The sequence below is a fragment of the Chrysemys picta genome, chromosome 5, assembly GCF_011386835.1.
Source record: "Chrysemys picta bellii isolate R12L10 chromosome 5, ASM1138683v2, whole genome shotgun sequence".
In the NCBI taxonomy this organism is placed as follows: Eukaryota; Metazoa; Chordata; order Testudines; family Emydidae; genus Chrysemys; species Chrysemys picta.
Genome location: NC_088795.1, coordinates 67319237 through 67339255, shown reverse-complemented (window position 1 = coordinate 67339255; position 20019 = coordinate 67319237). Strand labels below are relative to the sequence as shown.

At 43.7% G+C, this 20019-nt stretch overlaps 1 protein-coding gene across 2 annotated transcripts in view; it reads left to right on the top strand.

The window, feature by feature from the left end:
- The window catches only part of NAF1 (nuclear assembly factor 1 ribonucleoprotein), a 75097-nt gene extending 55436 nt beyond the window's left edge, over window positions 1–19661 (top strand). For both annotated transcript variants that reach the window (XM_005299356.5, XM_024106208.3), the window contains exons 6-8: window positions 2050–2101; window positions 11000–11105; window positions 18878–19661. In XM_005299356.5, coding sequence (XP_005299413.3) covers window positions 2050–2101; window positions 11000–11105; window positions 18878–19332 — 613 coding nt within the window. In that variant the 3' untranslated portion in view covers window positions 19333–19661. The remainder of the gene's footprint in view (window positions 1–2049; window positions 2102–10999; window positions 11106–18877) is intronic.
- Window positions 19662–20019: the final 358 nt, after the last annotated feature.

Below are 20019 nucleotides of genomic sequence, written 5' to 3'. Positions count from 1 at the left end.
GTTTGTTTATATTGACAATCCGCAGGCATGGCTGCCCACAGCTCCCAGTGGCCGCAGTTCACCGTTCCTGGCCACTGGGAGCTGCAGGAAGCGGCACGGTCTATTTTTTGGAAAAGAACCAGAAATGTGTACCCCAGGAAATATTCTTAAGAACATTTAGAAAAAAAAGAAGAAGAAGAAGAGGAGAATTCCTACAACTCTGTATTTGCACTCAAAATGTATAGATTCTGCAGTATATGCATTCCTATGGTAACAGAATTATCAGTCTTTGAAGACAAGACCAAAGACTCAGTAAGAGACAAACAAACAAGTGACCACTATGGCCCTCATTACATATAATAATATTCACCAGGCTGTACCCTACTTTAACTTCTTCCTCCTCCCACATACCCTTACTTTCCACAGAGTGCAGAGACTGCTCATTCTGTGGGCCAAACGCACCAAGAATGGCAGGGAAGGTTAGGAGGAGATGGGACATAATGGTATATTGGAGAGTTTGAAGGGGTGTATCAGTGAGCATGCTCAGTGCAGACTGGAGAATTCTACCTTTCCGAGATCGCATTCCTCCCATAACACAGTTTGAGGCAATGTAACTCTGACCCATCTCAATTTGGTGCTGTGACTTAAAGGGATAATAGAACTGTAATACTGCTTTCTAGAAATCTCCATTGTACTTTGCTCAAGCCATGGCTTACCACTGAAATAGAACACTATCATAAACAAATATCTTAGCAAATATCTTGGTATTGCAGATCAAAGTGTTTTATTATTATTATTATTATTTATTATTATTTGTAAGAAATATGGAGAAAGATATTTTCATCGTTTTAAAAAAAGGCTTGCATAAACTCTCTCAAATATCATGATTTAAGTTTGCTATATAGTGTTGATGTTTTCACAAATGGATGATAGTACAATTTAACTTTTCATACCTGCTAATTTGCAGAAGACTGACTAGCGGAAATTCAGGGACAATCGTTAAGTTGACCATTTTTTTGCATTTGCTTTTTATGTTGATATCTTTGGGGTTTTTTACAGACTTTTGAATGAAATTTAACTCAGGACTGGTAATTGTTCATCTTTTGTGTTAAGCAAGAAGTGTTTATCTTTGTTTCCTTAAGCCATCTTTCTATTGTGCCAATAAGTAAACTGCAGAGAACCTGCTAGAACAGTTGAATGCATTCTCTAGCTGGTGGTGGTTGTGGGTATGAGGGGTTTCTAATAACAGAAAGGGGAATGAGACGAAAGTGATAGCAAGAGATAGTGTGTGATTATTGTGGTTTGGGGAAAAAGGGGAGTGCATATGTAACCCACATACTTTCTGGGTCTGGTGTTCTGTCCCATCTAGTGGCACGGAGACCACTGAGAGAGAGAGAGAGAGAGAGAGAGATTAATGAGTCTGTTCTGCAGCCTTAGCTAACAAGCCAGTTGGCTTTTACCTCATGCAGTAGAGGCTCATGCACTAAGCTCTCAGGTTCGATCCCGCCTGCTGACAACCGGGGTCTGTTGGCGTTACACAATGGTAAGCACAAACCTGAAGTGGCAATATGGAGGAGGATGAGTTGGTTGGACACAGGGCCATAAGTAAGAAGAACCTCCTTTTAACATTATCTATTCCTCCAAACTATGCTGTGCCATTGTCAAAACGGACTCTTAGGAAGGAGAATGGCCATGCAACAGGTACCCCAGTTTACTGTAACAATTTGGCTTTAAAAAATATTTGAAAAAGTACTCAGCCAAAGCTTAATATTAACTATATGAAGCCTTCTTTTCACTCAAAGTAGGAGCATTGTAGAAATGGTGTGTAGTAACTGCATTATCTACCGAGCTGTGAAATATATTTCTAACCAGTTAGAAATTGTTTTAAAAACGAGCTTAAAATACACTTACATTTTATTCAAGGTGCCATAGCTGCCTATCTGTTATCTTAGTGTTGTTTTTTGTAAAGTAATTACTTTAGATGAAGTCACAGAATTAGGAATCTCTTGTTAACCAGTTAATTAGATTGCTATTAAAAGCTTCTCAATATCTTTGTGTCCAATCTTTTAGGGAGAAAGGGTCTGATGCATCATGGCAGCATGACCAAGAGCCACCACCTGAGGTAAGTTTTAGTGGATCATTTGGTGTCCACTTTGAATTTGCCTTTAGTGCCTGTGGAGAAGATATCTCATTCGGTGTTCATAGGGCTACCCCCCCCCCCCCCCCCATGTCTTTACCAATCCTTGCTGGTGTGCTCCAGCCTGGTAAGACAGCTTGGACCACTCTTGCTTTTTGTCTACAGCCAAGAAAGCAGACAAATTATATCAGATATCTTTGGAGGGGATTTTATATTTCCATACACACCCTGCATCTAATTCACTGATAGTGGCTGCTGCTAGTAGCAGGTTGAAGTCTGGACAGGCATGTAGTGATTCGGTGTGGCTCCCCTCCTGCCCAGCAGAGGGGAGTGCCCTTACAGACACCCAAGTGGGCAGAGCCTCCGCCACCTGTTCCCGCCCCCCGGAAGTCAAGGAGCGGGACAGGAAGTATAAAAGCCAGCCGCCAGAGCTCAGTGCGGCCCCAGCCACCGCAGGGAGCAGACGTACGGCGGGGAGCTCGTGGCCGGGAGACCTCCGAGGCCGTGGCCCTAACTGGCCGGAGTTACCCCGAGCCCACTACGAGGAGGAACCACTGGAGCCTGTCCGCTCCCATCGTTGGGAGGAGCCGTTGGAACTCCCCCACACCAACCCCGAAGGCGAGACGCCACCAGAGCTCCTCCGGCCCTGCTGTTACCCGGAGGAACCGCCCGAGCTGAATTGGCCGGATTTCCCTGAGGAGCTGCTGGACCTGCCACCAAGCCTCGGCCGAGAGGAGCCCATGCTGGTGGACTGGACTGGGCCCGGCACCACGGACAAGGTAGGCCCTGAGGGGGAACCTGGAAGTAGCCCGGAGGTAGCCGACCCCGGTCAGGCTGCAGTCACGGATGAGCCGATGTCAGTGTGTTTCGGTCAGGACATCCCACTGACCCGCAGCGGCAGTAGCCGCTGCTAGGGCCCCGGGCTGGGACGCAGTGGAGTTGGTGGGCCTGCGTTCCCCCCCTGCCACCTCCGCACACAGGTGGCAGGCTTCCTCCTCATCCAATGCTCAGGAACAGGGTCCTGGGCCTATCCTAACTGTTGTACTGTTGCTCAGCCCCTGCACCAGAGGGCCTGAGCTCCTTAACTGTTATATTGTTGCTTAGCCCCTGCACCAAAGGGCCTGAGCTCCCTAGATTGTTGTATTGTTGCTCAGCCCCTGCACCAGAGGGCCTGAGCTCCCTAGACTGTTGTACGGTTGCTCAGCCCCTGCACCAAAGGGCCTGAGCTCCCTAGACTGTTGTACGGTTGCTCAGCCCCTGCACCAGAGGGCCTGAGCTTCTTAACGGTTATATTGTGCGCAGCTCCTGTGCCAAAGGACCTGAGCCCGGACCCAGCGAATTGTACCGCTGTCCCACCGGTAGTGAGTTGGTGTGGCTCCCCTCCTGCCTGGGAGGGTTGAGCCCTGGCACAGACCTTCTACATGGCACATTCCACCTCTGCTGATAGAGAGGGAAAGAAGATTAATTCTCTAGGAAGAAAAATGTTCTTGGTATTAGGGTGGCACTTTACCAAGCTGTTATGGCCTGTTATAAATTCTAAAGATGGCACTGTGTGTGCAGGATTTGCTGGATCACAAAAGGAAACTGGCAAATGCAATCCTAACAGAGATTCAAATTGTGGCAAAGCATAGTCTCTGGACTTCATTTGACACCTTGAACTCTTTTGCTAGAGCATTGGCATCTACTGCTACTCCAAGGAGACATTCTTAGCTTTGTTCCTCTTCTTTGACTCTGGGTGCTAGAATTAAAATGGAAGATCACCCCTTGGAAGGGGATAGTGTTCTCAGTGAAAAGATGGATGAGTTGCTGAAGAAGCTGAAGGAGACAAGATTGATGACCTGCTCTTTGGGCTTGATTTCTTCTATTAGGAATAGACCTTTTACTCCTCTTTTCTTTTATCAGACAGTATTATCTGCAGTCATCTTTGGGTTGTTTCTCATCAAATCAAAGACATCAACAGCGCGAGCAGGGTATGTCATTTTAGAGCCAGCATAGAAAGTGATTTTTTTTTTAAATCAAGGTCTTAAACCTAAGCAGTCTGCTACCTCTCCGTCATCTTCGTTGCACACCAACCCTGAGATTTGATGTGAGTATCAAGTGACCAGCACTAATCAGCAAGGACCCTTCACTTCCTCAGTTTGGTGATAGGCTAGCCCATTTTATCAGCAAATGAAGGCTTATTATATTGGAGGAATAGGTCCTAGAAATTATAGAAACCACTATTCCATTCAGTTTGAAAACCTTTCAGTTTCCCCTGCCCTTTCCTTTTCACCGAACTGTCTCATGGGGTTGTTTTACTTTCAGAAGTTACTTCTCATAAGGGCTGTAATGAAGGTATCCAAACACCTGAGGGATCAGGAGTTTTATTCAAGTTACTTTCTGATACAGAAGAAGTGGAGTGGTTCATCCAATTTTAAACCTAAGAAATCCGTACAATTATATTCGGAAATTTCGGTTCTAACAAACTCTTGCCTTCACTTTCAGTCATAGATTAGTTTGTGACTCTTGATTTAGGGAACATATTTTCATAGATATCATAGATGATTAGGGTTGGAAGAGACCTCAGAAGGTCATCTAGTCCAACCTCCTGATCAAAGCAGGACCAACCCCAACTAAATCATCCCAGCCAGGGCTTTGTCAAGCTGGGCCTTAAAAACCTCTAAGGATGAAGATTCCACCACCTTCCTAGGTAACCCATTCCAGTGCTTCCCCACCTTCCTAGTGAAATAGTGTTTCCTAATATCCAACCTAGACCTCCCCCACTGCAATTTGAGACCATTGCTTCTGTCATCTGCCACCACTTAGAACAGCCTAGCTCCATCCTCTTTGGAATCCCTCTTCAGGTAGTTGAAGGCTTCTATCAAATCCCCCCCTCACTCTTCTCTTCTGCAGACTAAACAAGCCCAGTTCCCTCAGCCTCTCCTCGTAAGTCATGTGTCCCACCTCCCTAATCATTTTTGTTGCCCTCCGCTGGACTCTCTCCAATTTGTCCTCATCCTTTTTGTAGTGGGAGACCCAAAACTGGACGCAGTACTCCAGATGTGGCCTCACCAGTGCTGAATAGAGGGGAATAATCACTTCCCTCGATCTGCTGGCAATGCTCCTACTAATGCAGCCCAATATGCCGTTAGCCTTCTTGGCAACAAGGGCACACTGTTGATTCATATCCAGCTTCTCATCCACTGTAATCCCCAGGTACTTTTCTGCAGAGCTGCTGCTTAGCCCGTCAGTCCCCAACCTGTAGCAGTGCATGGGATTGTTCCATCCTAAGTGTAGGACTCTGCACTGGTCCTTGTTGAACCTCATCAGAATTCTTTTGGCCCAATCCTCCAATTTGTCTAGGTCACTCTGGACCCTATCCCTACCCTCCAGTGTATCTATATCTCCCCCCCAGCTTAGTGTCATCTGCCAACTTGCTGAGGGTGCAGTCCATCCCATCATCCAGATCATTAATGAAGATGTTGAACAAAACCGGCCCCAGGATCGACCCTTAAGGCACTCTGCTTGATCCTGGCTGCCAACTAGACATCAAGCTGTTGATAACTACCTGTTGAGTCCAATGATCTAGCCAGCTTTCTATCCACCATATAGTCCATTCATCCAATCCATACTCTTTTAACTTGCTGGCAAGAATACTGTGGGAGACGGTATCAAAGCTTTGCTAAAGTCAAGGTATATCATGTCCACCACTTTCCCCATATCCACAGAGCCAGTTTGACAATCTTTTGACAATGATTGAAAGTACCTTCATTTTGTGGCAGCAAAACACCATTTCCACGACAAGGTGCTGCCATTTGGCCTGCCCACAGCATGAAGAGTTTTTACTAATTGCCTCTCTGTGGTAGCGGCTCAATTGAGAATGCAGGGTATTTCTGATTACTCCTATTTGGATGATTGGCTATTGAAGGCTGACATTTGCATGAATCTATTAAACCTCATTGCTTTTACAGCCACCTTTTCCTCAGACGTGGGACAACTTCTGAATGTCAAAAAAATCAAATCTCTGTCCAACTCAGAATTTTATTCATAGGTTCCATATTTGACTCAGTAGCATGGAAAGCCTTTCTACCAGAGGGCAGAATTTTAAAAAGATATTGCAATATATTTTAAACATTCAGTTATGCAAGTTCGCAGATGACACTAAGATACTAATCTTTTCTCTGGGTCTCATGGCAGCTACTACTTACAGGATTCCATTTACATGTCTCAGAATGAGACCAGTATCGCATTGGATATCTTGAGTGTCCAGATTTGTTTGTATAATCTTCAAATGTTAGTCATCATGCCTTGAGACATTCTGGACACATTGATGTGGTAGTCAGCAAACATTTTCAGAGGTGTCCAGTTCAGTCTCCTGTTGTTGGTGACCGTAACTTCATATGTGTCAACAGATGTTTGGTGAGGTGAAGGGTGCATCTGAACCAACTTAAAGTTTGAGGTCACTGGACTTTTCAAGAGAGAGGCTTGCACATTGTGTTGGACTTGAGCCATTTGTCTGGCCCTCAGATCATTCCTCCCTCACTTGGAAGGTTTCTGCAAGTAGTTCTATGTGTTATGCCAACAAATGTGGGTGCTCACCCTGCTAAGCTATGTGCGGAGGTGATCAGGTTATGGGACTGGTGCATTCTTCGTGACATTTATCCCGTGGTCCTGCATTTAGCAGGACAGAACATGATTGCAGATTGTCTCAATAGAGACAGTTCTCAAATGTACGAATGGTCGCTGAAGGATCAGTTGATTCAGAGCGTATTTTCCAGTTGGGGTCAGCAAGACATGGACCTGTTCACTATGAGGTTCAACAAAAAGTGTTGCCCTTTCTATTCAAGTGCAGACAGGAACAGTCAATCCATATCAGATGCTTTCATTCTACACTAAGGAAAGGGGCTATCTTTATGCCCGCTCCACCCCTTTGATTCAAAAGGCAGTGAGAAAGATAAGTCAGGATAGGGTAAAGATGCTTCTGGTTGCTCCGGCTTGGTGGTATCCTTAGTAGTTTATGGATCCCCTTCAGCTGTTCAGTGGGGTCTTTGTACGTCTTCCTCTGTCTCCAGATCTTCTGTCTCAGCAAGTGGGCAGGATTCTTCATCCAGACCAGCAGTGCTTTTGCCTGATGGCCTGGGTGATCGGACTCTGGCTCTTGAACAGACATGTTCCTTGTTGATTTAGGATATACCGCTTAATTCTACAGAGGTATCTACTAGAATGTGTTACTATTTGAAATGGACCAGATTTGTGTCTTGGATGAAGGGAAAGTCTGATTCTCCTGTCTCAGCTTCCATACCTTGTATTTTAGAACATTTAATGCACCTTAAAAACTAAGGGGTTTCTCATTCAGCTGCCAACTGAACTTTCAAATAGATCTCTGCTTACCATTTTTTTTAGTAGATGGGTGCTTGTGCATAATATGGTTAAGAAGTTTATGAAGGGGCAATGCATTATGCATTCCCCCTTTGAGAAATCTTATCCCTCCTTAGGATCTTAATTTGGTTTTAAGTATCAGAGGGGAAGCCGTGTTAGTCTGGATCTGTAAAAAGCAACAGAGTCCTGTGGCACCTTATAGACTAACAGATGTGTTGGAGCATAAGCTTTCATGGGTGAATACGTCTGATGAAGTGGGTATTCACCCACGAAAGCTTGTGCTCCAATTAGTCTATAAGGTGCCACAGGACTCTTTGTTAATTTGGTTTTAGTTACACACGAGAAGCCACCTTTTGAATCCTTGGATGAGTGTTCCTTATTATTTGTCAGTTAAAATGGAATTAATTATTGTCATAACAGCAGCCGAAAGGGTGAGTGAATTAAATGTCTTGATGGCTGATCCACTTTTTATGTCCTCTCATAAACATAAGGTGGTTCTTAGGACTGATCCCAGGTTTTTGCCAAAAGTGGCTTCTGATTTTCACATCAGACAATTAATTTGATGGTATTTTTTTCAAAGCTGCACATTAATAAGGGTGATCTGTTTTACATACGTTGGAAGTAAGAGCTCTTGCATATTTAGGTAGAACTAAAAGCTTTTGACAATCATCTAGATTATTCATGTTTTATGCTAAGAATCACATGGGTTATACAGTCATTCCCAGACTATTTCTAGATGGATTAAAATGTATTATTGAATGTTACACATTAGCAGAAATTCCTGTGCCTGCGACAGTACAATCTCATTCCATTAAGCTGTGGCAGCTTATATTCTTTACCTTAAGCAAGTGTCTGTCACTGAAATTTGCAGGGCTGCAACCAGGAGTTCTGTACATACTTTTGCTAAGTATTAGACTTCTGATTTGGCCTCAAGGTCTGAAGCTAGATTCGGTAGAATGGTGTTTCAGTCTCTGTTCAGTTAGGACTGTGTTCCCTCCTCCAGGTTATTTTCAGCACTGCTTATCAAACTGCCAATAAATGGAGGCTGCCAGGTGGCAGGTTGGAGCATGCCCACGACTATGTATGGAGCTGGGGTGGGCTGGGGCTGGGTCGCTCGCTGCTGCCAGCGCCAGGCCCCCTGCTAGCCTGCCAGGCCACTCTGGACCCTGCATCCCCCTGAAGTGCAGGGCCCCCCAAAGTGCGGTAAGCCCAAACATTGATGGAGCTGGTCCACGTTCTTAAATATTGGTGGAGTATGGGCACCAGGGACCCATATTACTCACCACCTTAACACTTTACAAACTTGCCAGTAAAGAAGTATTAAGTTACTTTCAAATAGGCCTGGATTAACCATAAACTCAATTGTCCCATGCCTTGGGCCCCCATCTTTGGGGTCACATGATAATATCTGGGCAGTTAAGCCACACAGCTTTTTCTAGCAAACTCTGAGATTGGTCAATTTGCGGCAATGCTAAGGGGAAGTAATTGCAGCTCTTCCATAAGGTTGATTCTTACAGAGCATTAAGTGAAACAAAACAGTTAGCTGCAGGAGGTGCCTTAGTTGTTCTAGGAGGGGAGCAAAGTTTATGCAAGGTCTTTTAAGAATCATGACTGGAAAAAGTTGCTGAAAGATTTTTTTCAATAATAAACATTGTGTTGGCATATACTTCATGACCTTTATGGTTCACTTATGAGTGTAATACAACAATTCTGAATATAGCTATTTACTGTTCTGCATTATGTTTTTAATGATTTTTTTTAAATCCAAGCATTTCAGCAGTGTTAGCTCACTGCCTTTAATAGAAACAGGTGCCCACTTTGTTTTTCTTCTATGGGTCTTAGTATAGTAGCAAAATAATTTTGGCTTTGTTATGGTTTGGTTTTGTTTTTATGTCCAAAACAGAGGAGCAAGTTCTCAAAGAACTAAACACACTACAAGACTTCGTCATAGAATGTGGCTGGATGCTGTGACTTTTTACTGAGTAATATTAATCTTAAATTAATTGTGTTAGCCAGAATTCCAAATGCTGCATAGCCAAGCTAAATCAGAACACAAATGTTGCAGAAATATTGAATGCATTATAATAGTGGCAAATGGTCTTTAAAGATCAATATTCTTTAAAATAAAGAGTTTTCCTCCTATTACTCCAGCTTTCAGCAAGCGGTGTTCTGACCACCACCATGCAGGTTTAAAATTTACTATTGTTGTGAAACTTCTATTGTATAAAATGTGTATATTTTACATTCTGTACTTGTGCATAATGAATTAAAGTAAGAGGCATTAAGTTAAAATGTATTTGTGTTTTTTTGCTGTTGATTAGCACTATTCACAAAAAATACTTTATGTATTGGATTATTTTTCAACCTTGACTTGTCATAATGAGTGCTTAACAAGCACTCTGTCCTCTGTGTAAATGGTTAATTTCTCACTACAGCCTCTAGGCAGCTGAATAATTAGAAGGATCAGATTTTTAAAGGCATTTAGGTGCCCATTGATTTCCATGAGTTAGTTGCCTAAATACCTTTAAAATTTGGGCCAAAGTGCCTTTTACTTTTCATCAATATTTTTGTTTAGTAGCTGGGAATTTGTTGGAGTGAGGGAAGAAAAGAAGAAAAATTAATGTTGTTTCTCCATCCCCTGATATGAGGATTTATTGTATGTGCTATGTTGGATTGAGATTCACTTAATCTGCACATGGGTCTAAGAAATCTTTATTAAGGCAAAGTGCTCAGCAAGTGATGATCAGTTACTTACAAGTAGGAAGCTCATCAGAATGATCCCATCACACTCGCCTCCAACACTGGACAATACAACGTCAGTCTCCCTTTGTTACACAAACTTATTTATAACTTTTATCTTTTCTTATACGTATTAGTCTCATTTCTATGTTAACTTTCCTCCTCCATCATTACAAGTTTTGTGTTGGTTTAAGTGGATCTTCTTTTTTAGTTACTTTATCTGTTCTTTTTCTCATAAACACGATTAATGTGCAATTTCTTACACTTACGCAATTCTACTTATGCTTACACTGTTAAATGTTATCAGACAAACTCTTAAAATTCACAGTACACTTCTATCAGGCCTAAATATGCCTTTACTGCCAATATACTGCAGAGGGTTTTTCTGGCCAGTTAAAATTTTTGAATGAGGAATTACTAGTTGTGTGATAACTGGCTTACCCGGTTATGCATTAACTTCTAATGAGTAAAAATACATTGTAGGCAGCATCCAGTAGCTATTAACAATACTACATGTATGTTTATGTACACGTATATAGTTAGTTATTACATCCAAAAAACTAAGTTAAGCATTCAGAAGTTAGGAAATGATAGAATTAATGTTGTCTGTGAAACCTTAATTTAAATCCCTTGTGCATATACATCATGATACAGTCTGTAATTATTTGATCAAACTATTTTCCAAAGGACCTCTGTAGGTATTCTAAAAGTTAAAATGTTGACTTTTAAATGTATAACAACTTTCTGATAATTTTTCTAAATAATATCTTTTTCTACTTTTCTAAGGCCTTAGATTTCAGTGATGATGAAATGGAGAGGCAGGGAAAACCAAAGAAAAAGAAAACTCGGAATCAAGAAAGAAAGAAACCCAAATCAGAAGTGAATGAATCAAGTGAGTAAATACCATAGAGAAAATAAATGGTTTAACCTCAATCCCTCAAACCAAGTCTGAAAAGCATAGTGATAGATATTTCTTTACATTTCATACTGGTTTAATATTGGAGCTTCAGTACATTTCATCATGAAATCTTTAAATTTTTTTAAAAAGAACAGGAGTACTTGTGGCACCTTAGAGACTAACCTATGCATATGCATCCGAAGAAGTGGGCTGTAGTCCACGAAAGCTTATGCTCTAATAAATTTGTTAGTCTCTAAGGTGCCACAAGTACTCCTGTTCTTCTTTTTGCGGATACAGACTAACACGGCTGCTACTCTGAAACCTTAAATTTTTTTAAAAGTTGTAATTAAAAACACATGAGGACACATCCCTTAAACTTGCACTGTTTGTTACAGATAAACACACTAATAAGTTTTATGAGGAGATTATTGTTTTGCTAAATTATCACTTTTTTTCTATGTAAATATACATAATTTATTGAGTATCAGTAGTACATATAATGAATATTCTAAATTGTCAATTTACCTACTATCCAAAAATGAAAAAGTAAATCTGCTGGTCTAGTGTGCTTGTTGAAACATGGTTAGGAATGGAATTCAGTTCTTTACTGCATAGCTAACAGTGGGGGCAGCTGTCACGAACTCTCACAAAAGGAGTAATGACTCATTAGTGGCCCTCTCTAGAGAACGTTTATCAAAACTGACAGACTGCATGGGAGCTGCATCACAGCCACCTTGGCTGGAAGGACATCGTTGCCTCAGTGCAGAGCCATTGAGTAGAGAGAGAAGACCCTATCCACTAAATGAAAACATTTAATCTTGATGAAGCACTCAGTTCATCATTTACAGTAACCTCTCACTTAATGTTGTCCCGGTTAACGTTATTTTGTTACTAGGTTGCTGACCTATTAGAGAACATACTCCTTTAAAGTCCTGCAGTGTTCCCTTATTACATTGTGTGGCTCCTCCCGTTCTGCCTGCCTGGCATTCCTGCCAGATAGTGGGGTGGGGGTGCCGGGGGCTTGCTCTTTTCCCCCCACTCGGCATTTCAGCCGGGGAGCGGGCAAGCCCCCACCCCGCTGCCTGGCAAGAGCGCTGGGCAGGCGGACCGGGGCAAGCCCCCACGCTCTGACCCCGCTCCCCAGCAGCAGCGCCGGGTGGGCACAACGGGGTAAACCCCCACCCCGTTCCCCGGCAGGAGCCCCAGGTAGATGGAACAGGGCAAGTTCTGCACCCCGACCGCACTCCCTGGCTAGAACGCCCAGTGGGTGGAGCAGGGCAAGCCACCATACCCCGATCCCACTATGCCACTGCCTCAACCAAGCTTCACAATCATCATTGGTGAGTACAGTATTAAATTGTTAGTATAAAATTATTTAAAACTTGTACTGTATATGTATATAATGTCTTTTATCTGGCAAAAATTTTTTTCCTGGAACCTAACTCCTCCCCCTCCATTTACATTAACCCATTAAAGTGTACATAGTCTGGCAAGGATTCTGGTGTAACTGACATTTAAATAATCTCACTTCTTTACTGGAAAAATGGAGGATCTGTTATATGGTGATGTATCTGTAGAAATTTCACAAATGCACCAAAGTTTATTAGAATAGTCTAACCCTTAAACCATTGGCAAGAGTTGTTCTTGATGCATTAGTCTAGGGGTGGCCTGGAATTTGCAACAGTTCACCACTGTTTTTCTCTTTTGGTTTTGGGTCTGAAAGCCAAAAACAAACATAACTCACTAAACTGGAACAAATAATTGCTATCCGATGAGCTTAAATATTTACAGATTAAATGAGAACATTATTGTGAACTAAAAATATTACTTTGCTTAAGTATTACATTGTCTGGAAGATTATATTTAATTTGCATGTGTGTGCAAACACTACATAACTGTGTACACGTTTAGACTGAATAAATGGGCCCAAAGAGTCAAAGCTGTTAACATAACTCAGTTAGTGTTCAACATTAAATATTTTAAACCAGGTTCAGTGTTTAGTATACAGAGACCTCAACCTGCTTAGTGCCATAGTAAATGCCATTAAAAATCCTACTCACCTTTTATTAAAGATACAGAAAAGAAGGAAAAACAGTTAAAGCAATTAAAATGTAAAGTATTAAGTAAGGCTTTCATTTTAACAACATCCTTTTTTCCTTTCTCCTAAGCTGAAGAGAATTTTTAGAAGGACAAAAACCCTTGTTTGACAATCTCTTAGATGATATCCAAGATAGTAATAGCCATCCTTTTTGGGAAAAAGAGAGGTAATTAGTTGTGATAGGCTGGAGCTGTTATTCCTGCTGCTGTTAAAGTCCGATCTTTGTTTCCTAAGAAGATGATATAAGACAAAAACACAAAAGGGGAGAGAAGAAAAGCAAAGATGGAAAATGCAGCTTCTGTCCCTGGTGTTGACTTTCACTTGCAACCTCACCTCTGGAAATACACAGTCTTATCAGCCACTCCAAGCCTTGGCAACAGCATTGGGCTGTTCAGGGCATTGTTGTAAGGTGCCTCTTTCTGGTCATGGGCTTATAGCAGTGTTACAAAATATGCAGTCTTGGTTTTTATTAGACAGAAGGCAAAAGGAGAGGGATAGGAAAGAGAAGGGAAGAAGTAAGGTGGGGAAAGAAAAGGATACATAGGAGCGTTAAGTAGTTGGCAAAGTCTGACATCCCCCAAAGTATTCAGGATTCAACTGGAGCTGGTGATGTCATCTAGCACGTGCTCTCGCTCTCTCGCTCTCTTTCTGTCTCAGTTTATTTAAGACATCTTTCAAGTTCAGGATAAGAACTCCCAAAGAAGTTCTGGGATCCCAGGAGACCTTTGGGATGGCAGCCATGATGGGAAGCTTGTTTCAGTAGCTGTTGGCAATCCGCTTTTGCTAATTTTTTTTTTTTAAAGGCTTGTTTTTTAAGGACCCTGAAAGGGAGGTTTGGATGGAATAGTCCATTCGTTAATTATTTTTGTTCACCAATTGTTAGGCCTAGTTTCCGAAACACCAATTTTGGCCTATTGATTTTCAGTTCTACACTTTTCTTGTTTACAAAGCATGATTTTAACATAGTCTTTGAGTTATATCACTAGGTCTTTTTACTGGGACTAATTGAGTTTTTCTGTTTTGCTTCTGCACCTTTTCGCATCAACGTTTGTTGTTATAGATCAGGGGTCAGCAACCTTTCAGAAGTGGTATGCCGAGTCTTCATTTATTCACTCTAATTTAAGATTTTGCGTGCCGGTAATACATTTTAATGTTTTTAGAAGGTCTCTTTCTACAAGTCTATATTATATAACTAAACTATTGTATGTAAAGTAAACAAGGTTTTCAAAATGTTTAAGAAGCGTCATTTAAAATTAAATTAAAATGCTGATCTTACGCCACCAGCCTGCTCAGCTCGCTGCCAGCCTGGGGTTCTGTTCACCTAGGCCAGCAGAGGGCTGATCAGGGCCTGCGGCTGGGACTCCAGACCTGGGGGTGAGGGGGTGTTTCAGGGGTCAGGCAGAGGGCTGGGGGAGGGGGTTCAGGGAAGAAGGCTGGTGTGTGTGGGGGGGTGCAGGGCAGAAGGCTGGGGTGTGTGGGGGGTGCAGGGCAGATGCTAGGGGTATGGGGGTTCAGGGCAGAGGGGGATGGGGGGTGTAGGGCAGAAGGCTGGGGTGTTCGGCTCATGGGGGTGCTCCCAGCCCCCTGCCCTGAGCGGCTGAGGGCAGGGGGCTGGAAGGGATATGCCCTGTTCCACCCGCTTCCCCCAGGCTCCGTCCCTACCTCTCTCTGTGTCCCCTACGGAGCTGTGTGCATGCTGCCGCTCTTCCCCTCCCCCTCGCTAGGGCCATCAGCTGATTGGCGCAGGGACAGGAAAGGAGGGGGAAGAAGAGGGGTAGGGGGGAAGCTTGACTGTTGCAGAACCAAGCTTCTGCCTCCTGCCCCCGCAGGGGAGAGCAGTGGGCGGGGGGGGCTGAGTGGGGTGGGGGCTGGGACCACGGCAGGGAGCTGCATGCCACTCAAAATCGGCTCGCGTGCCGTAGGTTGCTGACCCCTGTTATAGATTATGACCTCTTATGAACTCGCTCATTTTTTTTACAGTTGAGCTCATAATTCACCTGTAGTCTCAGTTATTACAACAGTAGGAATGTCAATAAAAATGTAAATTCCCTAGATGACTAATGCTGAATCTTGTGAATGTTTTATGACCAAAGACATCCTGATAATTTTCCTTTCCGTGGAATAATAAGCTCAGTTTTTTAAATGTACATGGTTTTTAAAATTATCTTACACAGTGAGTCAAAATACCTTTTAATTAAGGGCTCCATGACTTGGTTTTTGTTATCATAAAAATCAAAATCCTGATTAAGCCTCATATGTGCTTACTCTGATAAACTAGAGTTAATATAGAGGATATCCTTTGACACAACCTTTCATGAGACATGTAAAATTTAAATGGTGAAATCAAGATTTGTCATACTGCTGTTGATAAATTGTATAGTCAATTGCTTGACCACACTTTGGTTTGGTATGAAATGTATTCAAGAGACCAAATAACCATTTTCAGTCCGGTTCATTGCTAAAGGATATTAGTTTCAGGGAAGCTGTCCTGTGCAGGTGTTGTTAAATTCAACAGACACACAAGGTGTGCTCCCAAAGTTACACATTTTAACTAGGAGTGTTTATCATCCTATAAATGATATTGCAAGTTACAAAACTTTTTACATATCACTAAAATCCACCAGTTTGTCACTGTTCTTTAACTTGTTGTTCTGTTCCGTCCTTATTCTTATTTTGTATACTAGTATTTTAGATACTGGTTCATGAAGGGTACCTCCTCAGCTTGTACCGTGTCAGAACGTTAATGTATTTTCCCTTTGGTACATTTCTTGTGTTCTAATGCCAAAGCTGAGTTTAGCTTTGTAAAGTGATACTTAGTGTAAGTGAACAGGCTTATAAAAAGACATAGGTCAAAACAGGCCCTGTAACTGCTAGAAATTTTTTATATAGATAGATACTGTATGCTTAATTCATATTAATATATGTGGAATCAATAATTAACGTTGATAATATGATATAATTATAATTAGCCTTGCATATATTGGTCAACTCTATGCAGGGGTGAAAGTAGAAATAGGGACTTACCGGTACGGGGCTGTGTAGTAGGTCTTAGCCGGGGCTCGACCCTTCCGGGCAGGAGGGGAGCCACACCGACTCGCTACTGTGGGAACAAGCAGTCAGTTAGTCCCGAAGCTCCGGCTCTTTGGTGCCGGGCCGGAGCAACCACAGTTAAAGCTCAGGCCCTTGACTGCAGGGGCGGAGCAAACACAGTGAAGCTCAGACCCTTGACTGTAGGGACTGCGCGAGCCAACAGTTCAGAGCCCAGGCCCTGGATCAGGGCGGGGCAAACACAGTTAAGCTCAGGCCCTTGTTGGCAGGGGCTGAGCGAGCAAATAGTTCAGAGCCCAGGCCCTGGATCAGGGCGGGGCAAACACAGGTAAGCTCAGGCCCTTGTTTGCAGGGGCTGAGCGAGCAAATAGTTCAGAGCCCAGGCCCTGGATCAGGGCGGGGCAAACACAGTTAGGCTCAGGCCCTTGTTTGCAGGGGGCTGAGTGAGCAAGCAGTTCAGAAGCCCAGGTAAGGCACGCCTAGGCTTTCTGTAGCCGAGCGTTGGGTGAGGGGGAAACCTGCCACCCGTGAGCGGGGGTGGCAGGGGGGAACGCAGGCCCACCCACTCCACTGCGTTCCAGCCCGGGGCCCTAGCAGCGGTTACTGCCGCTGCTGGTCAGTGGGGTATCCAGACCGCAACACACTGACATAAGCTCACACTCTGTTGCAGCCGGACCGGGGTCGGCTACCCCCAGGCTACTTCCACGATCCCCCTCAAAGCCTACCTCGTTCGTCGCGCCGGGCTCGGGCCAGTCCATCTGCATGGGCTCCTCTCTGCCAGGGCTCGGTGGCAGGTCCGGTAGCTCTGCCGGGAAGTCAGGCCAACGGTCCTCAGGCGGCTCCTCTGGGTAGCAGCAGGGGCGGAGGGGTTCGGGTACAGTCTCACCCTCAGGGTTGGTGGGGTGGGGTTCCCAGGGATTCTCCCAGTGACGGGAGTGGACGGGCTCCGGTGGCTCCTCCTCGTAGCGTGCCCGGGGTAGCTCGGGCCAGCTAGGGTCCAGGCCTCGGTCTTCGGCGGTCTCCTGGCCGGGAGCTCCCGGCCACACGTCTGCTCCCTGCGGTGGCTGGCCGCCGACTGAGCTCTGGCGGCCGGCCTTTATACTTCCTGTCCCGCCCCTTGACTTCCGGGGGGCGGGGACAGGTGGTGGTGGTCCCACCCACTCTGGTGCCTGCACGTGGGCTCCCTCTTCTGGGCAGGAGGGGAGCCACACCGACTCGCTACAGGCTGGGTTGGGGCTGGCTCTGGCCCCGGAAGGGGCGGGGTCTCGGGCAGAAGGGGCGGGGATGAGGGGGTCAGAGCCAGCCCCGGCCCGCCCTGCACTGGTAAGTGCCCTCGCCCTCCCCCGCCAGGGTAGTAGCGGCAGCTGGGGGCTCCGGCAGCAGTTTAAGGAGCCCAGGGCTCAGCCGCTGCTACCGCTCTGGGCCCTTTAAACTGCTGCCAGAGCCCCCGGCTGCCGCTGCTACCCCAGGGCTCCGGCAGCAGGGGTCCGGGGGCTATTTAAAGGGCTCGGGGTTCCCCTGCCTCTACCACCCCGGGCCCTTTAAATAGCCACTGGCGCCTGCCGGAGTGGCGGCAGGGCTCCCGCGGCTATTTAAAGGCCCAGGGCAGTAGAGGCAGCGGGAGCCCTGGCCCTTTAAATAGCCCCTGGAGCCCCCCCGCTACTCCAGGGTTCCAGTAGGGGGCTCTGGTGGCAATTTAAACGGCCTGGGGCTCCAGCTGCTGCTGGGAGCCCCAGGCCCTTTAAATTGCTGCCTGGGGAAGTCAGGGTGCACCGGCTCTTGCAGGTACGCTGTACCGGGGTGTACCGGCTTACTTTCACCTCTAACTCTATGCATCAATACTATGTCTTGGCTTCTTATCTGACCAAAATGAGTGTGGTGTGTGGTGTTTTTTTGACAGCTACAGGCAAATTATTGGGTTTATTGGATTTACCCAATAAACAATTCAGTACCAGTAATCTTAGCAGTGTTCAGTGGAGTTAAAATCTGAAAACTCCTGCACAGAATCAGAACACAAATTTTACATCTTCATCTTTATATTTTTTCTATTCAAAATAAACTCTTAAATTGTATTGTAAAGAAAACTTTAGTGTGCTATTCATAATTTGAGTATCCCTATGGTAAATAAATCTGAGCATGCTGGAGGGGGGGAAAGTTTGTTTCTTCTTTTTACTACTGATTTTCAAGCCTTCAAATCCTACAAGAAAAACCCACTAAATATCATTGTTATTTCAGCATTGTTACAAAACAAAACAAAACAAAAAAACCCTAATGGAGTTCATTTAACATTTTGTTTACAAATGGTAATTTATTGGCCACAGTAATCGCACAAAATTTACCAATTTCAGATGTTTAAAAGATACCTTACAGTTCATATGGTTTATTTTTTCATCATTTTAAAAACACAAATAGGTCAGCTGATAATCATAATCTAGTCCTTGTTTTGAGTTTGTTTAAATGTTGGTTGCATACTTTTATGTTTAATTATTAGATTTTAAAGAGGAAGAGAAGACCACCTGTTTTGTCAGACCTTTAGACTAAGCTGTTTTAAATATAGTCCAAGTTCCAAAATTTGAATATTAAGACTTTAAAAAAAGTAATTCTGTGGCTATTTTTTAAGGTGAGAATAATGAAGTTCAACATCAGCCTGTGCAAAAGCCTACTTCAAATTATTCAAGAGGATATCGTGGCAGAGAATTTAACCCTGGCTTCTCAAGGGACAGGTTTCCTCATCCATCTGTTAATCCAGGCTTCTCAAGACCACAACTAAGACCTCCGCACTTATACTCTTCAGATCACAGGCTACATGAAGAATCTGCAATGTTTCCACAGCCTCATAGACAAAAAAATCCCATGATGCTTCAGTATCCTTTTCCTCCTCCAGGATTTGGACCTGTTGGTAATGAGATGCATCACTTTCCACCCCCAAATCCAAACATGATGTGGACAGGGCCCAACATGTACTCTAACATTTATAGTCCACCATTCCCATTCCCTCCGCCCCCTCCTCCACCCCCACCCCCGCCACCTGCTTCTCCAAATGGTCATCCATCTCAGTTTGGACCTCACAGTTAGATGAGTATTTTCATGACTGAGTGTACAATGAGCGGCAGATCTTAGAAAACTATGGCTTTCCCACCCACAAACCCCCTTATGTTTTGTGATTGCTATTTACATTTTATATGAGGGAGCTGAAATTATGTAGAAGAACAGAATAAATCCAAAGTTCTAATGCTAAATAGATACAGCCTTATGCAGCAATGTCAGACATACAAAGCCTGGTGTTTCTTTTGATAAGCCCATCTTCAAAAAACTGAAATATATTGAATAATGATTTAACTTTGATAATATGTAGTAAGTTTGAAGTATTCCAAGAATTAATAAACACTATTTTTACATTGTAACTGTCTAGATGTGTTTTTGTAGCAACTTTTAAACTAGCATTTATATAAAGTATCAATCTGATAGAGGTACAAGAGGAAATATTTGCTCTTGAGATGAAAATAAGGATATATTGACATAAATAGCATGATGATTGGTCCAGAAAAATATTTTAGGAAAAAAGCAGATATTGTAGTTTGTATCTTAACTGAAAATGTTGCTTCTGTACAACTTGTTGAAAAATATTACATAATTCACTTTCATCACATTCTAAAGGCCGGTATTATATACCCTTTCTAATATTGCAACTGCATGTAATATCTCAAGGGACCATATTGTATTAAGTTCATGAATGGTTTATGAATCACTATGGGCCAGGGA